General features: G+C 38.1%; 1 protein-coding gene across 3 annotated transcripts in view; it reads left to right on the top strand.

Moving 5' to 3' along the window:
* The window catches only part of trio (trio Rho guanine nucleotide exchange factor), a 996553-nt gene that overhangs the window by 233954 nt on the left and 748302 nt on the right, over positions 1–14297 (top strand). For all 3 annotated transcript variants that reach the window (XM_090387950.1, XM_090387951.1, XM_090387952.1), the window contains exon 11: positions 9631–9762. In XM_090387950.1, the coding sequence (XP_090244076.1) occupies positions 9631–9762 (132 nt within the window). The remainder of the gene's footprint in view (positions 1–9630; positions 9763–14297) is intronic.

The following is a 14297-nucleotide window of genomic DNA, read 5'->3' on the forward strand; positions in this document are numbered from 1 at the left end:
ATTATGGTTAAAGGTTTGCTTACTTCCTTTGCTACCTCCTATAATATAACTGGATAGATCCCATCCACCCTAGGTGCCTTTCTTGTGTTTATCTTCAACAGTTTCTCTTCCTCTTTACTCTCAATTATTACAAGATTCTCTAGCTTACTGCCAGAGTGGAATACACCTCTGGCATTCCCCTCGCTGAATAACTCCTCATGTGCGAATGTCGATGCAAAATATTCATTCAGTTTGTTAGCTACCTTGCCCTTCCCCAAACACAAAATCTTGAAAAGATTTGGGCATTTGAAAGGTTTATGGCCTGAGTATGTGAAGGGGTTTAGTTGATCCGCCTGGTAACACGTTACTTTTCAACATTAGCATTAGCATTAGAAGAGGCATATGATGCAAGAAAGCAAGCTTATGCAGCATCAGCCAAAAAAAAAAAAAAAAAAAAAACTTCCACTTGACACCTCTGTTCATTCGAAATACCTGTCCAGCTGAGCCTTAAATTTATTTAGGCTATCAGCTTCCACGACAAGGGATGGAAGTCTGCTCCACCAACCAAATACTCGCTGGCTAAAAGCAAATTTCTGCACATCTGTCCTACATCTGTCTTTCCCCAATTTGAATTTATGTCTTCTCAGGTGATTATTCTGAGCAAGAGGAAGAATCCCATCAGCATTGAACATGCTCAAACCATTCAAGGCTTTATACATCTCTATCAGATTACCTCGCTGGTGCCTAGTCTCCAGACAATGTAATTTGCAAAACTTAAGCCTTTCTTTGTAAGAGCAACCCTTTTTTCCATTCACTAATCTTGTTGCCCTTCTCTGTACTCGTTCCAGCAGCTCTACATCCTTCTTGAAATGAGACCTGCAGACCTGTATACAGTACTCAAGGTGTGTGGCCTGACCATTGCCTTATACAAGGGATTAATCACCTCCTTATCCCTGCTAGAAAAATTCCTGTATATCATTGACAAGACACCATGGGCTACTCTTGCAGCCCATCTGCACTGCTCAGAGAACTTCATATCTGCCTGCACAATTACCCCCAGGTCCTTTTCATTCTCTACCACTGTCAGTGTAGTACCACAGAGTTGATATGTTGCTCTGGGGTTGCTGTTTTCCATATGTAGTACTTTACATTTGTCAATGTTAAACTTAATTTGCCACCTCTCAGCCCATCTGCTCAACCTTTCCAGATCCTGTTGCAGCAGCATAGTGTCAGTAATGTCCTTGACAACCCTGCCAACCTTTGTATCGTCTGCAAACTTGGACATTAAGCCCGATATACCATCATCAGTATCATTTATAAATACAGAAAACAATAATGGACCCAACACTGAACCCTGAGGGACTCCACTAATAACATTAGTCCACGATGAGCAGTGTCCATTGATTACCACTCTCTGTCTTCTCCCCCTCAACCACCCCTTTATCCATAGCAGCAATTTCCTCGAATGCCACACTGCTTCAGTTTGTGCAGTAGTCTTCCGTGTGCAACAGTATCAAAAGCCTTTCTAAGATCCAAGTATATAATATCAAAGTTATTCCCTGCATCCAGCTCTTTTGTGACTGCATCATAGTATCCAATCAAATTGGTCAGGCAAGACTTCCCCTTAACAAAACCATACTGTGTCCGAGCTATAACTGAAGTCTAGATGATCCTGCAGTTCTTCTTTAACCAGTGCCTCCATTAATTTTCCTGGAATAGAAGTTAAACTCACAGATCTATTATTACTTATGTCGGCCTTTGATCCTCCTTTGTGAATTGGGATCACATTTGCACATCTCCAGTCTGTGTGTACCTTCCCTGAGTCCAAGGAAGCTCTCATAATTATGGCTAAAGGTTTGCTTACTTCCTTTGCTACCTCCTATAATATAACTGGATAGATCCCATCCACCCTAGGTGCCTTTCTTGAGTTTATCTTCAACAGTTTCTCTTCCTCTTTACTCTCAATTATTACAAGATTCTCTAGCTTACTGCCAGAGTGGAATACACCTCTGGCATTCCCCTCGCTGAATAACTCCTCATGTGCAAATGTCGATGCAAAGTATTCATTTAGTTTGTTAGCTACCTGAGCAGGTTCATCAACAGTTGACCCTTCGATATCAAGTGGACCAATCTGATTCATTCCCTTCCTTCTAGAGTTTACATAAGTAAAGAACTCTTTGCTGTTTTTGTTTGCATCCCTTGCCAATGATTTCTTGTAATCTGCCTTTGCCTGCCTAACCTCCTTTGTAACTTGGTTACAGATCAACTTGTATCTATCGTAGGTTTCTGTGTCACATGTTAATTTATATGTATCCCATGCATTTTTCTTCTCTGTCATATGTCTCATTAGTTCGTCTGACATCCATTTAGGCCTAAACTTTGAACAGTATTTCTTAGTTGGTATGTAAAGCCTAGTAGCTTCCAAGATAAGTCCTTTGAATGCTTTCCATCTTGAATTTGCTGTTGGCCCCAATGTATAGAATTTAAATACTGTCTCAGACCATCGTAGTCACCTTTACACAAGCAATAACTCTTCCCTTTACCCCTGATGGTAGTTACCTCTTTGAATAAATCCCAATTCAGCACACTGTGATCACTGCCACCTAATGCATTAACACGTTTGCTGCCGGTCATCAGTCAGCATGCTATCGTGAATAGCGCGGCACAGAAGGTGGAGACTGTCGCCAGAAGCCGACTGTGTTTCCATAACCAAAAAGCTTGAAAATTGGTAATAAGGGATTGTTCGGTATACCATATCAATATTTAAGTGTCGTATAAGCAGTTTCCAAAAGATTTTGAGATTCACGCGCCATCGCGTGATAGGCACTGGAGGTCAAATTTGGCTTTAAATGCTGCATCACGCGCTGGCGCGTGACATAAAAACATAATAATATAGTTTGTAAATAATAAAACAAAAAACATGGTAACATTAAGAAATACGTTTTATTTCATACCGAACCAATACAGATTATAAATACTGTGTGTCAGAATGTTACTTATGTATAATTTTCGCACAATCTAAGCAATAGCCGGGTGATCCTTCACAAACACTGCAGATATAGATTGTATCCTTATGTTTCCCTTCGGAATAGCAACGTTTGCATTGCTTCCTCAATATCTTTCCACCTTTTCTTTCTTCCCGTGGTTTGAGCACATGTTCCAGTTCAGGTACATGATGCACAGTATGAGGGAGATCAGATGGCTGTTTTAATAAAGATCTGATCACTGATAAACGGAAGTCATAAAGTTGCACCTTGTTATGTGAATATTTATTATAGATATGGTGTGCATTTATCATTATTAGTTGCAAAATATGCATAAATATTTTTGTAGGCCACCTAATGGTTTTCCTTTCGCAAGGATAATAGGCAAGCATTTGATCTTGCTTGTCAATGCCTGACATAAACCTATTATACTCAATTATAGGCAATGGTTTTGATTTCAGTTCGCCTCGTTTGTTCTGCATTTCCACCATATCATTTTGGTATTCTGTAGATATGTAACTGACATCTCTTCTATCCTTCCACTTAGCAATCATTACACCACGGGCACACCTTGATAAAGTTTCTCCTTTCTTCAGTTTTTTTTCTCGAACCTCTTTCGGAAATGTTTTCCTATTACTTCTGATTGTCCCAGTACAATGTGTTTGTCTGTCAGCGAGACACTTAGCGAGTTCATAGCTATTATAATAATTGTCCATAAATATGCTATGCCTGACATCTAACATCCCATCAAGTAAGTTCATGACGACTTTTTGTGCATGTCCTTTTCCACCAGAATCATCCAACATACCGGTATACACTTGAAATTTGATAACCATGCCAGTAGGCGTTGTGATCATATACAACTTGATGCCGTACTTATGGCGTTTGTTTTGAATGTACTGTCGAAAAACAAGCCTTCCACGCCACAATATCATAGACTCATCTAAGCTAATCTTACGTCCTGGATAATATATTTCCGACATTCGTTCATTGAACAGATTCACCATTTTCCAAATTTTATATAGGCGATCCCGTGGACATACCTCTTTCTTTTCTGGATTTTTTGCAAAATGCAAGGCCCGCAGTAATAATAAAAAACGATTCCTGCTCATGTTGTCTGCGAATACATGTAATCCGAACAGCTTATCTGTTTTCCAATAATCTTTTATGCGGTTCAGTCGAATGGTTCCCATATGTAAAATTAATCCTAAAAATACCAGCATTTCATCTCTAGTGGTGTCCTTCCATGCATTTATTCGAGAATGTTCTTTATTTTCTCTGGGAAGAAGTATTTCATGAGCATAAACATTTGTTTGTGTAATTATTTCATCCAAGATATTGTCGGTTAATAAATGACGAAAGTAATCTATTGGATTCTCACCTGGCACGGGTTGCAGCAAAGACTCGGATTTTGTGAAACGAAACTGTTTCATCGATGTTACGTCATTTTCCCACATGACGTTTTCCAACTTACAGGGATCCTGCAGTGAAAGTGTAGCCTCTTCCACAATACCTTCTTCATCTACACTTTCCGAATCCGAAGCGTCCTTTGGAGGGATAAAATCTTCATCATCGTCGTAACTGACGTCACTGGAATATACGTCAGATAAATCCTCCAATATTTCTGCAATTTCTTCATCTGTAAGGGATTTTTTATAGTGCACTTTTCTTCTTTTCAGGCCCGACTGGCCTGCTAAACTGTCATCTGCACAACTCATATTACAAGGCTTTTACTCACGTCACGTAACAAAATATTCAACACCACATACAACTACATATAGTTTAAACCCTTTACTTGACGCCAAAACAAATATAAACAGCAGAAACACAATGCCAACTGAAGTTGACAACTTCATACAAAAGTCTAGTGAATCCCGCGCCCGCGCGTGATTGGCTACTGGGTAATGATGCCACATCCCGCGCCAGCGCGTGATCGGCTCTTCAATACTGCTGCGGCATCACGCGCTGGTGCGTGATCGGCAGCGAATGTGTTAAGAATCTGCCACCTGCAGATTCTTAATGCATGAAGAATCACTACTGATAATCAAATCAAGAGTATTACTCCCTCTGGTTGCCTCCCGAACATGCTGATGTAGAAAACAATCATCCAATAAATCCACAAAAGCCTTGCTAGTGTGTGAATGACCAACCCACATATTCCAGTCAATATCTGGGAAATGAAAATCCCCCATTATAAGACTCTCTGATGTACTGGCCCACTCTATTTTCCTATACAGTTTCTTATTATACTCATCAGAGTCATGAGGCCTATAGCACACTCCTACTCTCAGTTTTGATCTCCCAATGCTTATGTCACACCAAACTGACTTGAGACTGCACTGTCCAGCGAAGTCGACTGGCTTCACTTCCTTGGATATTATGTGTTTCTTAACTAATAGCATAACCCCTCCTCCCTTCCTATCATGTCTGTCCTTTCTGTAGACGTTGTACTCCCCAAATTCCATTTCTACATTCCTTATATCTGTGTGACACCACGTCTCTGATATCCCAACAATATCTGCCTTTGATGCTTTGAGCAATACCTCAAATTCATCAAATTTATTTACCAGACTCCTAGCATTGGTGTACACGCAGGTATACATGCACCTGTTTCTATTCTTAGCTACCCTAACACAACCCATGTGTTCACTTGTACTGCAATGACTCCCAGCAGTCTCTGAAATATCCTGCATCTTGTTTTTCAGGCTTCTGCTCATTCCAATAGAAGCAGTGCAAGAATCACTTTCACCTCTGCCAGTGGCTACTGTTAATCTATTAGTCCTTGTATCCCCACCGACTAGCAGTTTTCCGACCCACCTAACTCTGCCTCGACAGCATCAGCAAAAATTCTTGCACCCTTTCTATATAAGTGTATCCCATCCCTGTAGAAGCAATCTCTCCTGTTAACAAGTACAGTCCAGGCTGAAAAAAATTCTACTCCTTGAGCCTTGCACAATCCCTCCAGGGCCAAATTGATCGACAAGGCTCTCATCATATACTCCCTCCTATCGTGTCTGGGCAGAATTGCAGACACTTTCAAATTCAACCCTAATTCACGGCTTTTTTTCAACAGTGACCTGCACTTGTTAAGTAATTCTGCCAGTTTCCTACATAGTCACCTTTGGAGGCAATACACTTTTGTCACCAATGCTGCAATGCATTGATTCCAGTAGTGAAAAGCCGACCGGGCTAGCTGGGTCGGTAAAGTGCCTGCCTGGCAACCCAAAGGTCGCGGGTTCGATTCCCGCCTCGGGCTTGGATCAAAGTACTGCAATAACCTTGGGAGGTACACTATGGCCACAGAAGCCTATGCGCCAACATCTACCAAAAAAAAAAAAAAAAAAGTAGTGAAAAAAAGGGTTTTTTTCCCTTCAGGAATGCATCTATTGCAGCAATAACATCACTTTCAGAAAACGGATGCCAGCCAGGTATTTTTACAAATTACAAAATAGATGAAAGTCTGATGATGCTAAATCTTGTGAAAATCAGGGATGATTCAAGATTTCAAAGCCATGGCAGTGACAGACTTGTGAGCTGGCATGCTGTCCTGGTGGAACAAAACTCCTTTGCCGAGTTTTCCTCAGCATTTGTCTTTGATATTTTCATGCAAATGCCTCACAAGTTGTGCATAATATGTCCCTGTGATTGGCTGGCCTTTTGGAAGGTAATCCACTAGCAACACTATCAGCATCACAAAAAAATGGCACTACCACCTTGCCAGCAGAAGGAATTGACTTGGCTATCTTAATAGAGGGGGAAGAAGAGCCATGTTTCCATTGTTTGGACTGTTCCTTGTCTCTTGCTGAAAGTGATGGACTGCCATGTCATCCTTGGTCACAAATCTTGCAAGGAAATTTGCTGCATCTGTTTGAAAACAAAGCAAATATCCACTTGACAACTCTTGTGCAATTTTGAGCTACAGTCAAAAAAAGATTGGAACTCATCATATTATATGGTGCACATTATTCAGATGAGATGCTCACGATGATGGAAATGTACTGAACTGTTATTCATTGATCACTCATCACCAGATCCTGAACACTGTTAACAACTTCTGGAGTGATGGACATTCCACAGTATGGGTGGGGCCTCCTTCCCCAATTTTGTAATGATATCCCCATGAACTTATAATCTAATATATGAGGAAAATCTTATGATCTAATATATGAGGAAAAGGAATTAATGCCAAAGGCATTAATTCCTTTTCCTTGTGTATTAGATCACAGTGACTTTGACCATCTTTCCACATTCACACAACTTTGTTGATTTCAGGACCTGTAATTAAAAAAGATGTTATTGAAACTGCATGTAACCTGGTGGTGTTACTATTTTGAAGTGTTATACATTTAAGTACAAAAATTTTGCAACACACTAGCTTTTCATACTCGGGCAACAAACTTATTAACCACCCTCATATTTCTAGATTTCTGTGGAATCTTGTTATCAGACATAAATAAATGGGGTATGACTATTGCATGAATCTGAGTTCTTAGTTTGATTCATACAGCAGTTGTTCTTCATTCAGTCACACATGATGACACAAGTTCACAAGGGATCTAAAAATATGCTAATTGATTAAATAGAGTTATTGTGTTGAAATAAGGATATACATGAATGCACTCAATTGGAACTTATGTAACCAAATATATTTTGCAGAATAAATTTTATGTAAAAGTAATTCATATGGTTTATTTGTGTTTCTTCCTTTTTTGTTAAAAATAATATTTTTGTTAATACAGTGAATTCTGGTTATTTGGGACACATCGGGACTAGTGCATTTTGGCCCTATTAATCGGTCGGCTGCCCCAATTATGCGAAGTTTCACATAAATAGTTAAAAATACAGTAATTGTAATGATTGATTCTCTGTACAATCAAATCATATTAAGATGAACTCACCACAGTAAAGTACCGTTCACTATACAATATGCAGTAAGCACCGGTCATTGTGATCGCGTTTGTGAATTTGTGTTTCTTCCTTTTTTGTTAAAAATAATATTTTTGTTAATACAGTGAATTCTGGTTATTTGGGACACATCGGGACTAGTGCATTTTGGCCCTATTAATCGGCTGCCCCAATTATGCGAAGTTTCACATAAATAGTTAAAAATACAGTAATTGTAATGATTGATTCTCTGTACGATCAAATCACATTGAGATGAACTCACCACAGTAAAGTACCGTTCACTATACAATATGCAGTAAGCACCGGTCATTGTGATCGCGTTTGTGAATTGAATTTTAATTCTATTAAGCAGCGATTCTATAAGCGAAAATAGGAGGAATGTTATCCACAAATTTGTGTAAAAGATATTTTACACAAATTTACACATGATTACCTTACCAATTAAAAAATTAAATGATATGTGAAAATTGGAAGAATATTTTCCACAGTTCAGCAAAATAAAAATAAATTTACTCTTACGTGTATAGCTTAATTAATATGTACTGTAATATGTACATATATGTATGTAATATGTACAGTTTGGGAGGGGGGGGGGTTAAAACAGTAAAAAAGATAAGCAATCAGTAAAAAACACGGCATGCACAAATTGCAACTAACACGATATGTGCAAATGAGATAAGACGTAACAAGTTAAGATGCTTAAAAAATAGGAATGAAGAGAAGATTCTGAAAATTTATGTTTTGTATATGATTTCACTGAAGGGGAAACACATTTCACCTTAATAACATAAAAACCCACCGAATTCCAGGTGTCGGTATTATCTCAAATTCAGTAAGATCAAGTTGATTATCCTTTTATAATAGATTGCACTAACAAAAAAGCCCAATAAACTGGAATCTGCTAATCGTTTTATGGTTGTGATCTCCAGAAATCCAGATCACGTGGTAAGGTCGGAGACAATCATAGGGTAATCTCAAGTGCTGCGATCCTCTGCCCCAATTAAGCGAAGAAAACCCTGGCAGTTTTCTCGATAAATAAATGGCTGCCGCAATTAATTGGTGTCCCAAATAACCGGAATCCACTGTACTTTTCAAATGCCCGCACACACACAGAGTAGAGTTCACTTTTTTTTTTAAAGAAATTAAATAAAGTAAAAAATTTTCCTGGACACTAGCTGGTACAGAGTTCACTTGGAGAGATTTGGCTGTCATAGAGACCTGTATCAGCCAGTTTCTGCATGAATGTTTTGTTTTATATCATTTAATTATTATTATTTTTTTTTATCCTTTATGTGTAATTACTTAGTTTTTTTTTTTTTTTTTGGTGTTTATCCATTGAAGGGGGATCCCAGAGGAATGGGAGGTTTTATTTGAACTTTTGTTAATGTAGTGAAGTGTTATTTTATTTGAGTAATATCTGCACCACCTATTGCAACTGTATAATATTATGTACAAAAGAGAATCTTCTCAACCCTTTGGAAGCAGGCAAATATAAGATTAATACCTGGTTATTGCTAATTTTTTGTGAGCTATAGTCTTGAAGCTTATTCTTCTGAAATTGAAACTTATCTAGTATAATTCTGGGTAACTTGTGGATTCTTTGAAATTGTACTTGTTAAATTATAAATCCACTTTACCTTGCAGGTAAAGTGGATTTATCTTTTCATATATACTTACCATCTTTACATACTTTTATATATGTACTTATTCCATTTTTAATTTTAAGGAATTTGCTTTTTAAAGTTAATTAAACTTTTTTTAGTATATAAATAATGTGCCATCATGGAGCCAGACATGTGAAGTATCAAGCATCCCAAGGGAGGTACCAGACTTAGAAGATGTGATTCACCAGCATCAGACTTTATATGAAACAATGTGCCAAGCATATACAGAAGTGAGTAGGATTTCAATCAATTTTCCTATATAGTAAATCAACTTATTAAAAACAGATTCTTAATTTGTTTTTAATATTTCATTTTATCTCTGTGGTTTATGATAAAATATGTAATTTATGATTATTATCATTTATTATTAATATAATGTTAATATTAATGAACAAAGATCACAGTAAATATAAATTTTTCATTCATTGAGCCAATGTTTCATATAAAGAGAACATTGTTAATGCGAAAGTAGGCAAACAGAAACAGGTTCAGAAATATTGACATTGTTATATTTATTGCAACAAGCAGATTAATAAACTTATTTGGGATAATTGACTGATTAAAAAAAAAACTGAGTTGAGAGTTATTTGTTAGTATTAACTATCACGAGGCAGTTATCAGTAAATTTATTCTGATAAGGTTTATGCTAGATGAGTATCATCTATGTGATACTCATCTAGCACTAACTGACTAAGAGGAAATGAATCTGAATACTAACTGAGAGGAAATGAATCTGTTTATAAATTCTTCAGCAATGTTACCAGCTGGGGACATCTTCCTTTCATCAAAATAGCCAATTGAAATTGTACATTTAGTGCTATGAATCTTGAGCTCAAGTGACAGTCTAAGGAGATATTTTTCTTACTGAAAAAGTCCTAAACACAGGCATCAACAGCCAAGGTTTTTGGAAATTTGTGAACTGATTCTTGTGACTCTTTCTGCTAAAAGAGTCAACAATAAACTTAGAATGATACGAAGTGCAACCCAAAAGTTTTCGAAGTGTATTTATAAAATAAATTAGACTCACCCTGGGTCTTATTTGTTGCCGTCACCTTCGAAGTAGTCCCCTTCAGAGTATAAACACAGATCCCAGTGCTTCTCCCATGATTTGAATGCGTCCTGAAAGTCCTTCGTCATAGTGTTCAGCACAGCCTGCAATTCAGTTTGGATATCCTCTGCGCTGTCAAATCTTTGACCCCTCAGCTTGATTTTCATTCTTGTGAAGAGGAAGAAGTCGTAGGGGGTTAAGTCTGGTGAATAAGGGGGAGAGCGATTGTCATGTTGTTGGATACCAAAAACCGCCACAGTGAGAGATGTGTTGGCTGACGCATTGTCATGATGAAGGACCCAGTTCTTTGTGTACCACTTCTCTGGAGGTTTCCTCCTGACGGCTTCCCTTAACCATTTCAGGATGTCACAGAAAAACTTTGCACTGATGGTCTGTCCAAGAGGCATGAATACTTTATGGATAATCCCATTAATGTCCAAAAAACAGATCAGCGTGAACTTCAAATTGCTCCTCACTTGTCGGGCTTTCTTCGGTCGGGGTGGAGATGGGCTCTTCCACTGGAATGATTGTTGCTTGGTTTCTGGGTCATACCTATATATCCAACTCTCGTAACCAGTGACGACTGTAGAAAGGACGTTTTGATCACTCCTGGCCTGCTCTTGAAGATATCTGCTAACTTCCATGCGATGCTGCTTTTGGTCTTCACTCAATAACCACGGCACGAACTTGGCCACAATCCGTCTCATGTTCAACTCGTCCAACAAAATCTTCTGACACATGCCGTACAATAGTCCTACAATGCCACAAATGTCGTGGAAGGTCCGCATGTGGCCTTCATGGATTGCTGCCAGAACTTTTGCAACATTTTCAGGGGTGTTGTTTGATGATGGATGCCCAGAGCGATCATCGTCATCACCTGACATCCAACCGTTTTCAAAATGGTTAAACCAGTAGTAGGTCTGTGTCTGACCTAAAGCATCGTCACCAAAAGCTTGTTTCAACTTCTTATGGGTTTCTGCTGCTGTATCATTAAGAAGGAAACAATACTTGATGCAAGCTCGTTTCTCTCTCTCACATCAGCAATTGTAACAATCGCAAACTATGCGAAACACACTGCCAAAGAACTGCACATAGTAGAACTGCACACTGAACAACATTCAGTGACTCCATCCAGCCCTACACCATGTGGCACACTGATTCACAAATGATGCATGCAGTGTTACCTAGTGCCACAAGTCCATACTAGATGTAGTTACCCCGCAACATTCAAATTTCGGGAACCTTTGGGTAGCACCTCATATATTAACACTCTAAAGAAGCTTAGCATTGGGTATACGATGGGTATGACCAAATGCTAAAATGGAAGTCACCTTGCTGCAATGTGGCAGTTCCATTTTCCCTTGTCCCGTATATAACTGAGACCTCACTACCCATTAATTATATTTGCACATTTCAAGAATGCTTTATTGGAGCTCATTTTGAATCTAATGATTTGGGGAAAACAGTTCATTGCTGGTCAAATGAATAATGACATTGCTTCCACATTTTTGCAAATATGTGGAATGTAATAGTGTGTGTGTGTGTGTGTGGTAAGATAAATTGACAGATCAGTACTAGTGAAGCTAAAATCAACAAAAACTATTTTATTTTCACCCTCTATATGGAGTGATAATATTTTAATCTAGAGTGTTGGAGAATATTTTAATCTAGAGTATTTGGATAAAGGAAAGATAATATCGTTATGAGACAGTACTTAAAAAAGTTACCGGAAGCCATTGCCTGCTGAAAACGGTATTTGATAGAAGATCCTTTAGAAGCCAGCAATAGTAAACATGAGAGATGTTGTTTAGTATGCTAGCTAAACAAACAAACAAACAGTGGTAAATTAAAACTTTATTTACCTGAAAGGATGATGATGATGATGATGAGATAAAATACCATGTATAGTAGAACCTCCAAAAAATCTCAGGATCTTGATCCTTTCTAGATCTTGAAATTTTCTAGATTTTTGGTGGCCATATATTCATAAAAATTCTCAAAAAAAATTTTAATTTCTTTACTGCAACTTATTGTATGTATGTAGCTTTTTTTCAAGAAGGAGGAGGAGGTGGTGGTAATGTAGAATACTTGGAAAAGTAAATAAGAAGAAGAAGGTAATGTTCAATACATGGAAAAGTAAATATTGCACAGTAGATTAAATATATAATACATTTGGTTCAGTAAAATAAAAATAAAATTATTTCTGTTATATTAGTATTAGTATATTAGTAATGGCTGCACGGTGCAAGAAAGCCTATGGCTTATGCTGCACCAGCCAAAAAAAAAAAAAAAAAAAAAACCCCCCTAATAATTAATAAAAGAGAAGGAAATTAAACCTATCATCCTATACGTTTCCCTCACCCGATGGTACTATCCAGGTGATATTTGAATTTCCCCAAACTCTCAGCCTCAACCACCCATGTAGGCAACTTATTCCAGTAATTTATAACTCGCTGGCTAAAATAAAACTTCCTGCAGTCCAATCGACACATCTCCCCCGTAACTTGAATTTATGTTCCCTAGTTCTAGCATCATTTTTAATCTTGAAAATTTCGTCCTCATTCATTTTACTGATTTTTGATCATTAACTACTCTACCAATTTTAACGTCATCTGCAAATTTACACATCACACCCTCTATCCCTTCATCAATGTCGTTTGTGAAAATTAAAAACAACATTGGTCCTAATACTGATCCTTGGGGAACCCCACTTCTTACATCAACCCAATCTGAGGAATAGCCATTTATCACAACCCTCTGCCTCCTGCCCTGAAGCCATCCTGCTATCCATCTAAGGATTTTCCCAGTGATTCCAACCTGTTCCAGCTTATAAAGCAACCGCTCATGTGGGACTGAGTCAAAAGCTTTGCTGAAATCTAAATGAACAATGTCGAAATTATTCCCTAAATCCAGCCCATGAATGACCTTTTGAAAATAGCAAACCAGATTTGTTAAACATGATTTTTCCCTTTACAAAACCATGCTGAGTATCCTTGAGAATTTCAATTCGATCCAAATGATCCTGAATTCCACCCTTGATCATTGCCTCCATGATTTTCCCTACCACTGAAGTCAGACTGACTGGTCGATAATTTCCCACTTCACTCTTAGAGCCACCCTTATGTATGGGAGATACATTGGCACTTTTCCAATCCAACGGAATCTCCCCAGAGTCTAGTGATGCCCACATAATTAGCCTCAATGGTACAGTGCACTTACTTGCTGCCTCCCTTAAGATTATAGGGTATATTCCATCAACTCCAGGAGTCTTGCTGGCCTGTAGGCTCGAATGTTTTCTGAAATTATAACCCATTCTTTTGCCTTTTACTACTGCTACCTCTCTCTCTGCATCATCCACCACAGAACTCCGTGATCACTTCCTGCTACTGGTTCCTCTACTGTTAGCCCTGTTATGTCATCTGATTCATGGGTGATGACGAGGTCTAGGATATTCTTTTCTCTAGTACTTTCCCTGACATGTCGTTACAAATAACAGTCATCTAGTTGATTTAAAAATTTTGTTCCCCATGTCAAGTTTCCTTCCCATTTACTCCACTCAATTAGAGGCAAATTTAAATCAACCATAATAAGACATTGACGCTTACTTACCCATTCCATTTGCATGTAGAGGCTTTCATCTTTACAATCACCTGGTCTGTAGATTACTACTACTCGCATTATACATTTGTTTCCAACTATCTCACAGCATACGGATTC

Source organism: Mastigoproctus giganteus, chromosome 13, assembly GCF_048544385.1.
Source record: "Mastigoproctus giganteus isolate SK-2022 chromosome 13, ASM4854438v1, whole genome shotgun sequence".
Taxonomy (NCBI): Eukaryota; Metazoa; Arthropoda; class Arachnida; order Uropygi; family Thelyphonidae; genus Mastigoproctus; species Mastigoproctus giganteus.